Below are 20,043 nucleotides of genomic sequence, written 5' to 3' on the forward strand. Positions count from 1 at the left end.
GATGCAGGGCTTTGATCCCAGGACCCTGAGATCATGCCCTGAGCTGAAGGCAGAGGCTTAACCCACTGAGCCACCCAGGCGCCCTGTGTTTCATTTATTTTAAAAAAAATTTTTAGGGACATCTGGGTGGCTCAGTCATTAAGTGTCTGCCTTTTGCCTCAGGTCCTGCGGTCCTGGGATAGAGCCCCACATTAGGCTTCCTACTCTGCGGGGAGCCTGCTTTTCCCTTTTCCACTCCTCCTGCTTCTCCCTTTCCCGCTCCTCCTGCTTCTCCCTTTCCCGCTCCTCCTGTTTGTGTTCCTACTCTTGCTGTCTCTCTCTCTGTCAAATAAATTTGAAAAAATCTTTTTTTTTTTTTTAAGATTTTTTTTATTTATGTGAGAGAAAGCATGAGCTGGGGAAGGGCAGAGGAGAGGGAGAAGCAGGCTCCCTGCTGAGCAGGGAGCTCTATGTAGGGCTCAATCCCAGGACCCTGATATCATGATCCAAGCTGATAGCAGATGCTTAACTGACTGAGCCACCCAGGCGCCACAATAAATAAAATCTTTAAACTTTTTTTTTTTTAAATATTTATTTATTTGAGAGAGAGTGAGGGGCAGAGAGAGAGGGAGATAGAGTTTCAAGCAGACTCTGCACTGACCGTGGAGCGCAACAAGGGGCTTGATTTTATGGCCCTGAGATCATAGTCTGAGCCAACACCAAGAGTTGGATGCTTAACCATTTGAGGTACCCAGGTGGCAAGATTTCATTCCTTTGATGGCTGAGTAATATTCCAGTGTGTATATGTGTGTGTGTGTGTGTGTGTGTGTGTGTGTGTGTATACATATACCACATCTTCTTTATCCATAGAATAGGGTTTTCTGCTTCTGCAAAGAAACATCGTTGAAATTTTGATAGCGATTGCATTCAATATATAGATCACACTGAGCAGTGTTGACATTTTAACAATATTAAGTCCTCTGATCTAATGGGAATAATAGTACCTTATTTTGTTTTTTTTGTGAAGATTCAAGATGAAGTTCATGGCAAGAACCAAGCCTTCCAGTAAAATTAGTCTATCACTTTCTAACTTTGATTATTTGATGGAATAAAGGACTATTGAACCATGATTAAATTAACAAACTAGTAATTTAGTTTCTTCTTTTTCATGGTAGATATCCCAGAAGAGGAAGCCAGATATTGGACCTACAAGTTGGAACAAATCAATGTCTTGGGAGCCGATAGTGAGGTAGGAACTGCCTTATATGCAATACAGAAAGATGGGGAAAATTTCTTTCTAGGACACTATAGTTTGCCAAGGGAGGACCTAGGAGCCTGTTAAAAAATGAAAGAATTTAAGCTGCATTAAAGAAAGAAGGCAACTGGAAGATCACTGGACATTCATTAGAAGGATCTGTTTCCCACTTCTGTTTTTCTCATTGTCCCCCATAAATGGCTGAGTTGGTATTTAGTCTGAATGAGGACTCTGAGTGGGAGCTTATACTAGGGAAACTGTCCTCTTGTTACACAGGTGAGTGAAAAGCATTTCTTCTGCTAATTCCCAGATTTTGGGATATACAACTGACTGTTGAACAACAGGAATTTGAACTGTGTGGGTTCACTTGTACACAGATCTTTTTTTTTTTTTTAAGATTTTTATTTTATTTGTTAGAGATGGTGGGGAGAGAGAGAGAGAAAGAGAGTGAGTGCACAAGCAGGAGGAGTGGTAGCAGAGGGAGAAGCAGGCTACCCGCTGAGCAAGGAGCCCGATATGGGCTCAGTCCCAGGACGCTGGGATCATGACCTGACCCCAAGGCAGATGCTTAATTGACTGAGCCACCCAGGTGTCCCGTACACAGATTTTTTTTTTAAAACAAATACAGTACTGTAAATGTATTTATTACTTTTATGATTTTATGAACATTTTTCCCCCTCTAGCTTGTAAGAATACAGTATATAATACATATAACATACAAAATATGCTTTAATTGACTGTTAATTGTTAAGGCTTCCAGTCAAAAGTAGGCTATTAGTAGTTAAGTTTTGGGGGGGGGTCAAAAGTTATATGTGGGGCGCCTGGGTGGTCTGTTGGTTAAGTGATTGCCTTTGGCTCAGGTCATGATCCTGGAGTCCTGGGATCGAGTCCTGCATCGGGCTCCCTGCTTGGCAGGGAGTCTGCTTCTCCCTCTGACCCTCCCACTTCTCATGGGCTCTCTCTCTCTCTCTCTCTCATTCTCTCTCTCTCTCAAATAAATACATCTTAAAAAATAAAAAAGTTATATGGAAACTTTTGCCTGTGTTGAAGGTCAGTGCCTGTACCCCCCCATTGTCTGAGTCAACTGTATATTGTTATTAGTATGTTCTTTTTAGGGATGCTTAGAGTATTGCATTGCTTGATCCTGTCTTATCTCCACAGAGAAGTCTGGTGCACAGAAGGGAACACAGTCAACTCAGCCTGGGCAGTCAGGAATGGGGAATGGTTTTGTTATTGGTGGTGAAGGGAAAAGATAAGATTTTCATTTTGGGGCATGTTGGGCTGTTAGAAAATTGGTCTGATTTTAAGGTAGAATTTGGAGTGCCAGCGGATATTTCAATGGAAATGTCTGGTAAGCAACCTCATGAAAGAATATGAAACTCAGGGTTAGATAGGGTTAGGAGCTATAGGCATAGAGTTTGGATTCATGAACATGATGGTAACATTTGGAGTCCCAGGAATAGAAGAATTCACTCAGGTAGAATATATAGAAAGTATTGAGGAGGAATGAGGACAAAACCTTGGGGGAACATCAAAGATAGAATATGGAAAAAACCAAAGAGGTGGAGAAAGAGTTGCCTGAAGAGAGTAAGTGGGAGAAAGAGAAAAAGGTTCATGGAACAAAGGGTTTTAAGGCAGAAATTCTTTTTTTTTTTTTTTATTTTGTTTGAAAGACAGAGGTCACAAGTAGGCAGAGAGGCAGGCAGAGAGAGAGAGGAGGAAGCAGGCTCCCCGCTGAGCAGAGAGCCCAATGTGGGGATCGATCCCAGGACCTGGGATCATGACCTGAGCCGAAGGCAGAGGCTTTAACCCACTGAGCCACCCAGGCGCCCCAAGGCAGAAATTCTTGATACCGTCAAGTGTTATTGAGAAAAAAGATGATGAGGAGTGAAATGGAGCTGTTACATTTGGTAATTAATAACCAATATCTCTGGATTAGTGCGGGAAGCCAAAATGAAATATTTTGATGAGTGTATTTGTTTCCTAGGGCTGCCATAACAAAGTACCACTATCTAGGTGGCTTACAAAAACAGAAATTTATCTTCTCACAAATCTGGAGGCTAGAATTCCGAAATTAAGTTATTGGCAGGGTCAGTTCCTTCTGGATGTTCTAAGGAATTGTCTTACGCTTCTCTTCTGCCTTCTGGTGGTTTTCAGTAGTCCTTGCTGTCCCTTGGCTTGAAGACACATTGTTCCATTCTCTGCCTCTGTTAATCACATGCCTCTCTGTCTCTCAGTCTGTCCTCACAGTGTGTTCTCTTGGTATGTCTCTGTCCAAATTTACATTTATGTTGTAAGGGCAACAGTCATTGGATTAATTGGATTATATCTATAGAACCCCATTTACAAATAGGGTCACATTCATAGGTACTGGGGATTAAGACATTCATTTTTTTAAAAAAATATTTAATTTATTTATTGGACAGAGAGATATCACAAGTAGGCAGAGACCAGCAGATAGAGATGGGGAAGCAGGCTCCCCGCTGAGCAGACAGCCCAACACGGGGGGTCGATCCCAAGACTCTGGGATCATGATCTGAGCCGAAGGCAGAGGTTTAACCCACTGAGCCACCCAGGCGCCCCTTCATATTTTTTTGAGGTACACTGTTCAACACACAATGAGTTAAATCAAAGATGAAGAAATACAAATTGTGATAATTGCAAATTACTCTTGTCAGGGTTTTCTCTTAATTTAACTGAATCCTCTTTAGGCTTCCTATTATTAAACTTTGTAACTCTTCTCATGTCCCAGCCAGCACCTCAACTTTTTTTGTTTGTTGAAAGCTCCAATCTTTCTTCATCCCTTGATAAATGCCACATAGACTCTTATCATTATATCCACTTTACCCATTGTGCTTTTTGTTTTCCCACAGCCTGGGTGTAGACTGGTATACAGTTTTCCAAACTCCCATCTTCTTTTTTTCCCTCTTAAAGAAACACATTTCTGAATGCCTGGCTGGCTCAGTTGGTAGAACATGCAACTCTTGATCTCAGGGTTGAGTTTGAGTCCCACATTGGGTGTAGAAATTACTTAAAAATAAAATATAAAAAAAACCCACATTGTACTTTTGATTTTATAGGCTTACTGTGTGTCACTATGCAGAATCAGATGAAGAAGTTAAAACAATAAAAAACCGAATGTAACTTATACAAGTACTGCCGAATTTTACAAGTTCTGAAAATGGTGATTCTTGGTCTGTGGTTCTCAACTTCATCTAAGATTTTTGCTTTTTGTTTCTGTTCTAGGATTCAGAGTTCACTCAGTTTACTTCTTCCATCCCTTCCTTTATAACCCTCTTTTTGTTGTTTTTAAAGATTTATTTATTTAAGAGAAGGATAAAGAGAAAGCAGGCGCAGGTGTAGGGGTAGAGGCAGAGAGAGAGAGAGAGAGAATCCTCTAGCAGACTCCCTGCTGAGCATGGAGCTGGATCCCAGGACCCTGAGATCATGACCTGAGCCAAAATCAAGAGTCAGCTGCTTAACTGACTGAGCCACCAGGCGCCCCACCCTCTCGTTATTTTTAAAAGCTTTATTGAAATAGGGTTCACATACCATACAATGCACACATTTAAAGTGTACAAACATATCTTTACATATTAACATTATAATGCTTATATATTATAGATAAATAATGTGATGGATTTGACTTAGTAATCTCTTGAGAATTGTCCACTTATATTCATGATGAGATTGGATATAATTAGGATTATTTTTTTTTTTCCTGTGTGTGTATGTGTGTGTGTGTGTATGTGTGTATGGTTTTTTTGTTCGTTTATTTGTTTGATGAAGTAAACTCTACCCCCAATTTGGGGTTCAGACTCACAGACCCAAGATATCAAGAGTATGTTCTATTAACTGAGCTAGCTAGGTGCCCCTCTGTTTTTGTTTTTGTTTTGTTTTGTTTTGTTTTGGTACATATGTATGATAGATTTTTCCTTAGCTCTTTTAATATTGTTAATTAGGCTTTAGTTGGTTTTCCATCTTTCTGCTTTGGGCCTAGAGGATATTCATGAAATATGTCTTCTGAAAATATCTGCTATTGTCTTTTTTTTTTTTTTTAGCATCTTTTTAATGTATTGTCACAAAGGGAGAGCACAAGCTGAGGGAGAGGCAAGCAGAGGGAGAAGCAGACCTCCCCACTGAGCAAGGAGCCTGATGCAGACAGATCTCAGGACTCCAGGATCATGACCTGAGCCCAAGGCAGACACTAAAGTGACTGAGCCACCCAGGCATCCTTCTACTTTCATTTCTTAAATCTGAATTCTTCTAGTTTAATATTTAAAGTTAAAGAATTTTGCGGGTTCCGGGTTGGCTCAGTTAGTAGAGCATGCGACTCTTAGGGCTGTGAGTTCAAATCCCATTTTGGGTGTGAACCTACTTAAAAAGAATTAAAAATTAAAGTTACAGAATTTTCTCACTGATAGATCTGTGTACTACCTATAAAAATCATCCTCATTTGTAATGGTTACTATTTATAACCAAGTCCATTTTTTACCTTTGAGTGGTGGGTTGCTTAACTTTCAAGAACTTTTTGAGCATTTTTATGATTGGCAGATTTACTATTACTTTTGTTTAGGTTGTGTTTGACTTCTCATTATTCTCTATTGGAATTAGTAATGGCAGTATCTAACTCTGATATTTGTATCATAGTTAATTTATAAAGTACTTCACATATAAAACTGTATTTACATACAAAAAGTGTTTTGTATTTTGTGTTCAACTACTTGAGATGTCCTTTACCATTAATAACTCCTATGTAAGCCGCCATAAACTTTCGTCTGGATTATTGCAGTAATTAGTCTTTTCCTCTTGTTCCCTATAGTTCACCTTATGCAGCAGCCAGAAAGACTTTTACAGTGTAATCGACTCATATCCCTTTTGTGTCTAAAATTATAAATGGCTTCCGAGTACACTAGAATAAATTCCGAACTCCTTACCATGATGTACAAACTCTATCAAGGCCTTTGTAGATAATGGGTTCTTAAGAACTTTATGCTGAATGAGTGACTCATTCGTTGGCAGTGTTAGAGAACTGTCTTGCCCAGTACATCAGAGCATAGTAATAAGTGGCAGAGTCAGGATGAGAACTGCAGATTTCATATTTGCAAATTGCTGGACCAAATTATGTCTTTTGAATCCTCCAGTAGGCTCTGATCAAAATATTTTGTTTTTCAGACTGTGTACCTTTGTTAACTTGTTTATGACTTTCTCTTGTTTTGCCTTTACAAATCTTGCCCATCCTCAAGGCTTGCATTTAGTTATGCTCTCTTTTACAGAACTTTTTTTTTTTTTTTTTTAGTGGCTTCAGTAATCTGTATTTGTTTTTTTGGTTGTGATGGTGGTGTTGGGTTGGGGAGGCTAGAATGGAAAGGGAACTGTAGTAGGTATGAGATGTTGCATTACATGCTTAAATAAGTAATTTTACTTCCCACATGCCCTTGTGAGGAAAGAAGCACTATTATGTTTTTAAAGACGGGAAAATTCCCGTTTCAGAGAGGTTTTCAGTTGCATCACACCAAATGGAAATCTGTATGTTATCCATAAGAAAACTCAGAGGACTGAGTTCCCTAAGCTCTCTAAGGCTCCTCGAAGCCTTCTACAGCTGTCTGGCAGAGCTGGTACGTACCCAGGTGCCCTTGATCAAAACAATCTCTCTGCTCTCCTGCATTAGTTAGCCTGTTAAATTGGGCAAGGGCCATAATCTGACATATAGTCTGGCCTATATATCAGGATCATACAGGGAAATCAACAGGATGACTTGTTTCTGTTAAATAAAAATTTAGTCAAACACTAAATCTTTTCACAAGCAGCTGTGATTTTTTTTTTTTTTTGGGCCTGTATTTGGGCCTCTTATCTGTGTTTTTTTTTTTTCTTTCTCCTTTTTGCTTCTAGTGTTCCAGTCAAGAAGAAAACCAGAGGAAGCCATTGCCCACTGCTGCCGCCCAGTGTTGTAAGTGAGAAACTTGTCTTTGAGTATCATTGATCAAAGCTTTCTGTCAGTTCTCCAAACATGGCTTTTTTTGAGTTGGGGAGGGTGGAGATGTCAACAAAAGATATTCTGGAGGCATACCTATTCAGGCCCCTATCTGCAGTGGTTATCTAGTCATTAGTGTTTGGAAGAGTCCTTTTGGTTTTGTGTGGCTGTAAGCAGGGCAGTGGTGCTCATCTTTTATCTCCATGTGGAAGCTTTTACCATGGGGGAATGATTTTTTTCCCCATTTTATCCCATTTACCTGTTACTGTCCTTTAAAGTTAGTTCAGTTTCCGTGTCATCACCCCTGGGAAATCTTCTTGCTGTTTCCTCCCTCCCCCATGTCTAGTTTGGGTGTCTCTCCTCTGCTTCCATAGTATCCTATGCATACATTCATCGTATAACCCATTATATATTATAATCTGTCTATATTTCTTTGGTAAGAACACAGTTTTTATAGGCATAAACATTCTTCTATTTTATATTTCTACACTCTTTCTGAATACCTGAATCATAGTACAGAAAGCCACAATAAAGTTTGATGAATGACTGAGAGAATTTGTCATTTCTCTTGAGATTAATTTATCCAGACTACAAAGATTCACTCTTGAAATGAGCTGTGTTTTGTTGGTGTAGTTTTCCCTTCTCAGTGTCTCTCAAAATAGCCTGAGGAGACACTAAAGGACTGACTTGTAGTCTTTGTCTTTCACTTTTTCACCCGCTGTGTGTGTGTGTTTTGTGCTTCTTTTGTGTTAGTATAGTTTTTCTGAACCAGATGCCAAATTCTAAATAGCTGCTGGTTCAAAGTGTTAGTTGTAGTAGTTATTGTAGCAATAGTGGTAATAATAAGAACCATAGTAACCATAGTAACATAAGTTGAGGTCTTACGGTATGCCAGATGCTGCCATCAGAACTAAAATGTACTAGTTTATTTAATCTTCACAATAACCCTAAGACATGGTTTTTACTGTTGTCCCATTTTTCAGATGAGGAAACTGAGGCATAAAGAGATTGAGTAATTTGACTCAAATCAGATAGGTAGTAGGTAGTGAAGTAAATATTCTAACACAGACGACCTAACTCCACAGCCAATACTTGGAACCATTATAACCTTCATAGTGTTTCTGAGAAGGAAAACCTCCATTCATGGTTTGTCAGTCTATTGGTTGTCTTCCATTTTATAGGCTACTTTCCTGATAAAAGTATGACCAGTGGCAGACCTCAACATTTTTTCTTTCTTTAGAGAAAGTCTGCAATTTTTCATTTTACTTATTGCTAACTTTTTTTTTCCATATAGGACTTCGAATTTATCAAACATTTAGGGTCATAAGAGACCAGAAGAATCTAAATTGAAAACCAGGCTGTGAATTAAAGTCTATAGGTCCTTTCCAGAACTCATTCTAATGAGTTAGTTTTGACCTTTTAAGTTATTTATTTATTTAGTTATTTTTTAGCAAGATAGAGAGAGTGAGAAGGCACAGGGAGAGAGAGAGAGAAAATTTCAGTCAGCTCCATGACCAGGACAGAGCCCAACATGGGGCTTGATCTCACAACCCTGAGATTGTGACCTGAGCCGAAATTGAGTCAGTTGCTTAACTGACTGAGCCATCCAGGCACTCTTGATCTTTTTAATCTCTTCAACCTTTCTCCAGGACTGCTAATGAGTTGTGAAATGGAGTGATTGAGATTTCACTTCCCTTTCCTCCCTGCACCCTTTTTGAAGTTCAGTTGAAGTGACTGGAGATCAAATGCCAAAAGAGCTGGTAGAAATAAAAGGCCATAAATAATCAATAGGTTTGAGATACTTGGGTGGCTCAGTCAGTTAAGTGTCTGTCTTCGGCTGAGGTCCTCATCCCAGAGTCCTGAGATCCAGTCCGACATTGTGTTCCTTGGTCAGTGGAGACCTTGCTTCTCCTGCCACCTTCTCCCTCTGCCTGCCACTCCCCTGCTTGTGCTCACTAGCTCTCTCTGACAAATAAAAAATAAATAAAATATTTTTAAAAAATAAAAAAATTTAAAAATTTTCATATGTTTATTGGCTAATTTATTTTCCTGTGAATAGTCTGTTCCTATCTTTTGGGAAAAGAAACACCCCAAAACAGAAAAGTTGACAGTATAATGACCCATTTATCCTTTACTAGATTCAGTGGTAAACATTTTGCCACACTTGCTCTTCCTTGTCCCAACCTCTCATTTCTCTCTTTCTGTGTATATGCATACACAAAAATACACGTATTTTCTGAATCATTTCGATATAATCTTTTTTTAACAAGTGACAAATGTATTTCTTTCTATTGTTATTAAAGTTTTCTCCAATGTAGTTCAGTAAACGAAGCATTTAATTTTATTTTATTCCACTGTTAGTCATAGTTTGAGCCCTACACACTCCCTTCCCTTTCACCTCAAAGGGAGCTCCTTTGTATGTAGCCACACACTCATCATTAGTAAAGAGATCAGGCTGGATCTGCTCCCAAATCATCTTCTTAGGATTCAGCTCCTTGTCAGGCTCTCCAGGAAAACCATCAAAAACAATTCTGTCTCCAGGAACAGACCCATTAGGAGGTGCAAAGATTTCAACTTTCTCAGGTGAACTAGCACACATCACCATTGCTTGAGATATTATCCCCCTCATCTTTGCAGGTTTCAGGTTACAAAGTAAAATCACCATCCGATTTTAAAAAAATATTTTATTTATTTATTTGACAGAGATCACAAGTAGGCAGAGAGGCAGGCAGAGGGAGAGAGAGGGGGAAGCAGGCTCCCCGCCAAGCAGAGAGCCTGATGTGGGGCTAAATCCCAGGACTCTGGGATCATGACCTGAGCCGAAGGCAGAGGCTTTAACCCACTGAGCCACCCAGGCGCGTCTCACCGTCTGATTTTGCATATGTTCAAGAGGAACATGATTCACCAGGCCACTGACAACTGTACTTGGGACTGTTTCTCCAACATCTACTTCTTCCACATATAAAGAATCTGCAGTGGGGGGTTTTCTGGCAGTGATGATACAACCAACTCGAAGATCCAGACGAGAAACATCTACTGGCTTAGAGTCAATGCTTCCTGCTACTGACTGCTGTTTTTCTCCTTTTTCTCTCCTTTCACTTCAGTTTTCTCTTTCATCTTCTTTTCTTCTGCTCCTCTTCCTATCTGTTCTTTGGCACCAGCAGTTATAGTTGTTATTGGTCTAGACTGTATCACATTTTCAGAAACTGTAGAATTAGCTTGCAGCAGATAATCAGATGGAAATGGTATTTGTTTCACTCCATTTTGAATTTCTGCCTGAATTAGCTCTTGTTTCAGTTCTTCAATTTCTTTCTTTAATTGGGCATTTTCAACTCGAAGTTTCTTCTCTTCTCTCAAAGTTTCCTGCAAAATTGCTTTCTCTTTAAGAAGAGCAACTTGCTGCTTTAAATATTCAATAATTTGATCTACTTCTGCACCCTTCTGTTCCAGTCTCTTCAGAACAGCACCATTAGTTGCCATTTTTGCCAAGAAATGGCAGAAAATCATGAATCGGTGGACAGAGCAACCTGGTGAGCCTCACCCAGGCAGCCTCAGTATGGAGCCGTCCATTTGGATGTAATCTTCAGACTTCCTGACACATCAGCATGTATCCCCTTAGAGCTAGGACAGTCTACATAACCAAGCCACCATGATCAGAATCAAGAAATTTAACACTGACACAATAATATTATCTAATATATGGTGTATATTAAGAATTCCCCAGTTATCCCCCAAATATTTTTATACCTCTTTTTTCCCTCATTGTATGATCCAGTCAGGAATCACACATTTAACTTATTTGTCCTGATTTTTTAATATACTTTAATAATCATAAAAAAATCCTTGCCTTTTTGGTCATTTATTACAGTGGTATATATTTTTTTCCAATCAGAAGATCATTCGGTTCAGTCATTGAATTTTTGGGAGTTTATTATAAGTAATCAAAAAGCAGATAAAGATTTGTGTATAAAGATGTTGATTACAGAATATTTAAATATAAAGTTAAAAAATGACTATAGTTAATAGTAAATGATAATCATAAGATTGAGTATTACGCATTAATTAAAATTATGCTTTGAATAATAATAGAGACAGTTTTATGAAACTTTAAAGGGGCCCCTGGGTGGGTCAGTTGGCTAAGCGTCCAACTCTTCCCTCTCCCTCTGCCCCTCCCCACTCATATACTCGTCTTTTTCTCTCTCAAAATAAAATCTTAAAAAAAGACCTTTAAGTTAAAAAGTATATAAAACAGGGGTGTCTGCTGGCTTAGAGGAATGTGTGACTTTGATCTTGGGGTTATAAGTTCAAGCCCCAAGTTGGGTGTAGAGATTATTTTCAAAATATCTTTTAGAAACTATATAAAACTTCCTGTATATATGTGTATATATGCCAGTTTCAACTAACAGAGACAAAGAGGGAAGGAATGAAGGCTATTGGACTTCTTGGATTCTACAGGATCAGACCGTAGCGTTATTTTGGTGTGAACATGTGCTTTTCTTGAAGAAAGGGAAGAATGACCTGGAAGGTAATTCAGAGAATATCAGCGCTGCTACTCCCAGCACAGGCCCAGTGGGCAATGCTCTTCTGTTTCAGAGGGAGGCCCCTGAGGAAAGCCATGTGGCAGGGCCATCCTGAAGAGCTGTGGGGGTGATGCTGCTAACCCAGTGGGTCTGGAAGGTGGGACATCAACCAAAGAGAATTATTCTACAGCTTTAACATCTAATATAATTTGCCTTGCTAGGTTTTGGACTTGCTTGGGATCTGTCAGCTCTTCCTTCTTTCCTTTTTCTTTCTTGTAGAATGGGAATCTCTCACTTATTCCTGTCCCTTCCACCATTGTAACTTGTTTGGCTTCACAGGTTCGCAACTGGAGAGGAATTTTGCCTCAGGAGGAATCATACCTGGAGTCTCACTAATATCTAATTAGTTGCTATTTAAGTGAGACTTTGGATTTTAGACTTTAGGGTTGATCTGGATTTGAGACTTGTGTTGGCTGATGAGATGGAAAACATGTATTTTGCATGTGATAAAGACATGAATTTTGAAGGAGCCAGAGGTGGAATGCTGTGGGCTGAATTGTGTTCCCCTAACATTCATATTGAAATCCTAACCCCTAATGTGATTGTATTTGGAGAGAGAACCTGTGAGGAGGTGTTAAAGTTAAATGAAGTCATGGGGGGACCCTAATCTGAAAGGATGGGTCGCCTTTTAAAAAGAGGAAGAGACACCAGAGCTCTCTCTCCTATGTGAGGATACTGAACCCTACCAGAACCTTGATCTTTGACTTTTCAGCCTCTGGAAACTGAGAAAATAAATTTCTGCTGTTTAAGCACTCAATCTGTGGCATTTTGTTACGGCAGCTCATGCAGATTAATACATGTATACAAATGTATTTATATAATTAGGAGAAAAATACCTGGAAATAGAAGTACCAAAATATTAATCAAATTTGTCTCTGGTATGAGGGATTGACATTTTTTTTTCTTTGTTTTTCCAATTTTAACCTAAAAGAAATCAATAAGTAGTTCTAAATGAAAGTCCAGCAGGTTATTTTGAAGGACTCAAACCTCAGAACATTTATGTGGTACTACATATTGTTTTCCTTCTTGTTTTATTTCAGAGAATTAACATAAAGTGTTATATTAGTTTCAGGTATTCAGTATAGTGATTCAACAATTCTATACATTGCTCATTTACTCATTGCTCATCATGTTAAGTATACTCTTAATCCCTTACTGCTATTTCATCTATTCCCCCACTCACCTCCCCTCTGGTAACCACCAGTTTGTTCTCTGTATTTAAGAGTCTGTTTTTTTGTCTCTTTTTTTCTTTGTTCATTTTGTTTCTTAAATTCCACATACGAGTGAAATAATATGGTATTGTCTTTGACTGACTTACTTCACTTACAATTATATCCTCTAGATCCATCCATGTTATTGCGCATGGCAAAATTTCATTCTTCTTTATGGCTGAGTAGTATCCCATTATGTATACCACATCTTCTTTATCTGTTCATCTATGGCATTATGACTTTTTAACCCCCTTTTTGCATCTTACATTTTCTAAATACTTAATGATGTACTACTTAAAAAAAAAAAAAATAATCTCTACACCCAGTGTGGGGCTTGAACTCATGATCCTGAGAGCAAAGTTCACAGGCTCTACTGAATGGGCCAGGCGGGCACTCCCAACAGTGTACTACTTTTAATAGCTAAACCTTTCTAAGAAGAGTAATGGAATAATTAGTCCTTGTTCTAAATTTGGGTTTGCTGCTATCTCTCTGAGTGACTCTGGAAGTCTTCTTACTGTCTGCTTCAGTTTCTTGATGTATAAAAGGGGAGAGTTAGTCTAAATGGTCTCTAGGTCTCTTTTCTTTTTTTTTTTTTTTTTTTTTTGGCGGGGTGTTGGGGGCAGCAGGGGTGATAATGTTTTTAATTCCTGTACGTGAGATAAACCAGGGTGCTTGGGCCAAACTGGTATTGGTCTCCAACGTCTGGCCAGGGGGTACAGCTGGCCCCTTAAGCAGACCTCAGTAGCCATCATTGGCCCAGGTGACCTTGTAGTCAGGGTACATGGCTTTGATCTTCTTGGTGGAGATGGAGTGTTGGGCATGACCGTAACCCATTGAATAGACATACATGTAGATCTTCTTGTCCTGGGTCTGGTGGGAGATGGGCCTGCTTCCCAGACACTATAGCTCTTCTTCTGTGTCTTGCCCAGTACTTTGTCACAGATGTCAGTTGAAGACGCCATGAGAATTGATGTTCACATCTGTGATCTCGGCAAGGTCTGTTGCCACCATGTTCCCACGGCCCACCTGTCCCTGAAGACTGTGTCTCTAGGTTTCTTTTAGCTGTCATATCACATGATCCTGTAACTTCCTAAACCTGAGATACCTTCACAGGTCCCTCCACTGCCTTTTCTTTTAGGGTCAGTCTTCTGCAGTTACTTGTGAGATGCCTTCAAAATGTTTTCACAAATGACTACTCCTCTAAAGAAGCCCTTACTCTTAGCTTTGCTGTGAAGGTTTCTCTGACCCCAATTATTTGGATATACTCTTTTTTTTTTTTTTTTTTTTTTAAGAGAGGGAGTGAGAGAGTGCAGGGGGTGGGAAGGGGCAGAAGGAGAGGAGGAGAGAGTATCTTAAGCAGGCTCCACACCTAGCATAGAGCCTGATGTGGGGCATGATATCACAGCCCTGAGATCATGACCTGAGCTGAAATCAAGAGTTTGATGTTTAACTGACTGAGCCACCCAGGTACCCCTCATGTATTCTTTCTTTAACTCAGTGTTTTATAATATAGCTCTGTTACTGTCTTTGCTCAAATTTCCCCAAATTGGGCTTTTGAGACTCCCTTTAAACCAGATCCTGTGTCCTTTTGACATGGCCCCATCATTCTTTAATAAATCCTTCCTTTCTCGGTGGTAGATGTTCCATGCTCATCTTGTCCTTTCACTGCCTCAGTCTTAGAATAAGTTACTTCTCCAGCAAGCCCTGGTTTGTTTTAGTGGGGAATAGTATTTAGAAATCAAGATCTTGGAACTGGTCATGCTCATTGCTACTGGAGTAGTATTGCTTTTTGGTTCTTTGAATGGACAGAACTAGGAAAACAAACATACATACCTAACTCATATGTTCATACTGTTATTACCAATTAACACTTTCATGACAGGGTTTTTCCTCACTGTCTGCCATTCCATATTTGTATGTTCCTTTTTCTCTCAGTGAGAACTCTTGTTCCCAAGAATATCAAATTATATACTCATTTGCTTTATCCTATCATGTGCACAGGCAATTTTCAGGATTAATGTACCAATGCTATTAGTAACAACAGGCCTACTAATTAAAATTCAGTGTTCTCAAAAGTTTTTTTTCTTTTTTAAGTTGTATTTTACCTTAAGGTATAATTCACATAGGATTACAAAACTATCACACCTAAAAATTTAACAGAATTTCATAGTGGCTTCTGATGTCTACTCTTTATACAAAATTCTCTAATTTTCCTAAAAATATTTTTGCCCTTTTTGTCCTAATTTAGGCAGGCAAGAATTCTACCACTGAACCACCAATGCCCTGCCGCATTTTTGTCCTAATTTAGGATCCAACTAAGGTTCATTCATTGCCATTTGTACGTGGTGTGAATTAAGAGTCTAAGATAATCTTCTTGCATGTGTATATCCAATTGTACCAGCATCATTTGTTAAGAAGGCTGTTATTTTTTTCCCCCACTGAATTGCCTTTATATCTTTTTTTGAAGTCATTCTCAGTACCAGCACAATAGCCCATTACTTTTGTTCTAGAACTTTTTAGCGGATTTGATTTTATAGGGTCACATAAAAGAGAGTACACTTAAAAAAGCAAAAAAGATTATTTATTTATTTATTTGACAGAATGAGTGAGCATGCACAAATGGGGACTGGCAGAGGGAGAGGGAGACGGAGAAGCAGGCTCCCCACTGAGCAGGGAGCCTGGTGCAATGTGGGGCTCAATTCCAGGACCCTGGGATCATGACCTGAGCAGAAGGCAGACGCTTAACCAACTGAGACACACCGGTGCCCAGATATACTTTTGTTTTTAGGATGTGTTCCTCAGATAATGTCCTCAACTGAGGGTTGGTGGCAGATACCAACAGATGCATGCTTTTTGCATGTTTGAACCTCATATTTACTTTTGCAGGTCTTATCTGCATGCCAGCTTTTTCATATTTATATCATTCTTGTTCAATTTATTGAGCTATTCTGAGGCTCTGCAATTTGGTCTGCAGATTAGATAGAAATCTCATTCGCAACAAATGGTATAATGTGAATTTACCTTAGTTACAACGTTAAACATACAGGAAGGTGGTGTGGAGAGATAAACTGGTTTATTCCTTTTCCAAAGGTATTTAAATTTTCTAAGGTATTCAAACTTCATTCTTCAGTAAGGATATTTCTACCTATGTCTTGTCAAAGAATGAAACAGCACACCATGTTGCCACACCAAAACGAATTTAGGACTACTAATTTTTACAACTTTCTGCTATTTTCAATTTTTTTTAAAGGCTGTATGCCCAGCATGGAGCCCCCCAACACATGGCCTGAACTCATGACCCTGAGATCAAGACCTGAGCTGAGATCAAGAGTTGGATGCCTAGCTGACTTAGCCACCCAGGCACCCCCTGCTATTTTCAGTTTTTATACATGTCTGGTTGTTATAGCACACCTGCTGTATTATTAATGATGGTATCACTGGTTGCAATTGAGAAGTGAATCAAAAATGATTTAGTATCTGGCAAGGATTTGCTGGGATGACTACTCACACATTCTGTCGGGATGTCTAAGTTAGCACAACCTTTCTAACTCAGTAATTTTACTTCTAGGTGATATTCAAGGAAAATAAGTTGAGATGCAAAGGAACATTTATGTATAAACTTTAATTATAATGGAGAAAAATTGCAAAAATTTTGAAAGAATGGGTAATTGTGGCATTTCCATGTGATGGGGTATTATGCTTTTAAATAGTTTAAGATACAGGAGATATCTATATGAAGAAGCTTTAAAAAGGAGGATCCTAAGGTGATAAATAGTATGATCTCAGTTATCTAAAGAATAAATTATATAAAAAAAGAATACATTATATACAGCTAAGCATAGGAAGAAAAACTCTAAGGAAATACAATTTAGTTGTATTTTTTAAGGTTTTATTTATTTATTAGCATTTTGTTTCTTTATTTTACTTATTTATTTGACAGATGGAGATACAGTGAGAGAGGGAACACAAGCAGGGGAAGTGGGAGAGGGAGTAGCAGGCTCCCTGCTAAGCAAGGAGCCCAATGTGGGGCTTGATCTCAGGACCCTGGAATGACGACCTGAGCCAAAGGCAGATGCTCAACGGCTGAGCCACCCAGGCGCCCATATTTATTTATTTGACAGAGAGAAAGAACAAGCAGAGGGTGAAGCAGGCTCCTTGCTGAGTAGGGAGCCCTATGTGGGGCTTGATCCCAGGAGCCTGGGATCATGACCTGAGCTGAAGGCAGACAGATGCTTAACCAACTGGGCCACCCAGGTGCCCCTAAAATACAGTGTTAATGTGGCTCTCAGGGTTAGGATTGTAGGGAAGTTTTACTTTTTTTCTTTATACTTTTTTGAACTTCGCAATTTTTCTCCAAATGCATTTTGTATGTGATAATTTAAAAAAAGCAATAAATATCAGAAAATGGTCCTAGGCCTGACATTGTAGAGGCAAGTCATGTAGATTTCCTTTTTCAGTTTGGATTTGAGACTTAATTGAACAATAGTTGGTTGTTGAGGTTGACACAGTTTAGTTTGATAATACTAGTGATTCCTTGATTGAGAGTTCTAAGTAGCTCTTTTTTTTTTTTTAAGATTTTATTTATTTATTTGACTGAGAGAGATTACAAGTAGGCAGAGTGGCAGGCAGAGAGCGAGAGAGGAGGAAGCAGGCTCCCTGCTGAGCAGAGAGCTTGATGCAGGACTCCATCCCAGGACCCTGAGATCATGACCTGAGCCAAAGGCAGAGGCTTAACCCACTGAGCCACCCAGGCGCCCTGAGAGTTCTAAGTAGTTCTTGAAGTTTCAGTGTTGCTTTTATTGGTGATTATTCCTAAGGTCTCTCCTAATCAATTACTGTGTCTGAAATAAAAAGGTTTTGGGGTTTATGTCATTTCCATTTGTAATATGACCTTGAAGGTAGCTTGAACTTTTGAGATACAGCCCACCATTGGTGTTTCAGAGATTTCTCTGATTATCTGTGAAGGATGTGTTTCACTGGTTTTGTTACAATATTTCTTATAAATAGTGACATATCAGATTATAAACCAGAATTTCTTGAGTATGAATCAGTCTTTTAAATTAGTAAAATAGGGCATAGCTCAACATTTGTTTAACATTTTTCTTAAAAGTATGAATCAGTTCAGAAGAGTGGATGTGAGTCGCATCCATGAATAATAGTGACCAAACATTGAGAAGTAGAATCAGTATCAACTTAGCTACTAAGTTGTGACATCTTGGCCACCACGAATTTCAAAAGGGTCTTTTTTGCCATCATACTGAAAAGAGACATATTCTTATAAGATGACTTACCCTACCTTTTCAACTTTTTGTTATATTTCCTGGCGATCCATAATGCTGATATTGTTGATTCCTTGATAGGAAGCTGGAGCTAGTGGGAAGTACTTCCCACTACTATTAAGCCATCAGGCCTGACATGCAGTATCCCTAGTCTGTACTACATTCGAATAGTCCTCTAAGATTCTCCTATTTTTCTTGGTTTCCATCTAAAATTGTCCACTGCCATGCTATGACTTACTTCTAATATACGTTTTTGGGGAGGCAGAGAAATGGGTCATTCGTTATATATAACCAGTTATTCCCCATCTGGAAGATTAGATTCCAGTGTGCTATACAGATGATGGTATAATTCCTTGATCAAAATCAAGCAGACACAAAACTCTGGGCTGATACTGCCAGTGCTGCTCTTAATCTTAGTTCTCCCCCTACCATAAAAAAGACTAACTTTAAGCTTCTGGGGTATTCTGGTTTTCTCTCAGTGGGGACCAGGACTTGTTTTCCCAGTCAGATGATGGTGGATTCTAATAGGCAGGAAATTTTATTTGTGTCTGATTCAGAATTTCCTTCTTTCATTCTGGACCCAGCCCTTGCCAGAAGGAGTAGACCCAGTTAGCAAGTACTTACTGTGTCAGGGTGTGATCATATGGAGTAGACCATGAGACTGTTACTCCAGCATTTTATACCAGAGGACACCAACTTGCACGTCATGACTGTCAGACCTAACCACCTCGCACAGCTGCAGATAAAAAGGAAGCGTGGCTGGCATCAGGTCCTGTGGCCTGTTCTCCAGCAGTTTTCTTTTCTGTATTACTATTTCCAGATGACAGTAGCTTCCATGCTGATAGCCTCTACCTATCAGGAGATCTAAATCTTAGAGAACTTTGTGGCTTCACAGTCTCGACTAGGAGTAGCATCCTTTTAGGAGCATATACTGGGTGAATCTATGTTTCCCACAGTGTCTTGAAGAGATCAAGAATCCCTCACCATAACTTTTGAACGGACAGAACTCAGCTTGTCCTATGTTTTGCAACGCCATGTTGCTATTGCATGGCAGGCTCCTTCCATACATTAGCACGGTATACTAAGACTTCAGATAGCTTTCTTAAACAATGCCCTGCACTGAAATTGAGTGATAGGTGTCCAAGATAGTCCTGGGACACCTAGAAAATTATTGAATTCCTGTCCCAGGTTCCTCTGGGACACTGTCACTTTTGACTTAATCACAAATATATTCACTCCCCCAAGCCATAATACTTATGCTGTTCACTTAAATTCAAAGCCTGATTAGTGGGCTGTTTAGTCCCTCTGCCAGCTGGCTTTTAGCTCCATCCGTTGTGGTGCTACCTCATAAACTGTCCCAGTTGTTTTTGTCATAATGTGGCTTTCAATACATATCATGAATTTTGAAGGTTCTGTTCAATGTCCTCAATGTTAAAATTTGGTCTCATTTCAAGTCACTTGTATTAAAAGTTGGGCAATGTATTGCTTTTCTTGTTAAAATCTTGATGGCCACTTTGCATGGTAGCATGAAGAAAGCAGCCCAGAGTCTTTTTATCAGGGCTTCTCACTGGTTACCTTCTTTTGTGCCACTTGTTTCTAGGAAGTGTGTGAACTGGGGTTAAAACCTTGGTCTATTTGACTCTTAAGGTCCATGTTCTTTTCCCTATATGACCTCTTGATGTCAAAAATCTAATGTGATATAATTCAGAAAAATATGCTCTTCTTATTTGCCTTCTGCCTTTTGTGTTATTTTAAAATTACTTCA

At 39.2% G+C, this 20,043-nt stretch overlaps 2 protein-coding genes across 8 annotated transcripts in view; one reads left to right on the forward strand and one right to left on the reverse strand.

Annotated features, from left to right (window-relative positions):
* Window positions 1–20,043, forward strand: part of UNC13B (unc-13 homolog B) — a 219,410-nt gene that overhangs the window by 73,160 nt on the left and 126,207 nt on the right. For all 7 annotated transcript variants that reach the window (XM_032860476.1, XM_032860477.1, XM_032860478.1 and 4 more), the window contains 2 exons: window positions 1,155–1,228; window positions 7,127–7,184. In XM_032860476.1, the coding sequence (XP_032716367.1) occupies window positions 1,155–1,228; window positions 7,127–7,184 (132 nt within the window). The remainder of the gene's footprint in view (window positions 1–1,154; window positions 1,229–7,126; window positions 7,185–20,043) is intronic.
* Window positions 9,486–10,716, reverse strand: LOC116869364 (aminoacyl tRNA synthase complex-interacting multifunctional protein 1-like). The gene is given in 3 exon segments (XM_032860493.1): window positions 9,486–9,878; window positions 10,083–10,286; window positions 10,289–10,716. Coding segments are annotated over 3 exon segments (960 nt in total). The 5' UTR covers window position 10,716; the 3' UTR covers window positions 9,486–9,549.

This window comes from Lontra canadensis, unplaced genomic scaffold, assembly GCF_010015895.1.
Source record: "Lontra canadensis isolate GAN:19392208 unplaced genomic scaffold, GSC_riverotter_1.0 scaffold19, whole genome shotgun sequence".
In the NCBI taxonomy this organism is placed as follows: domain Eukaryota; kingdom Metazoa; phylum Chordata; class Mammalia; order Carnivora; family Mustelidae; genus Lontra; species Lontra canadensis.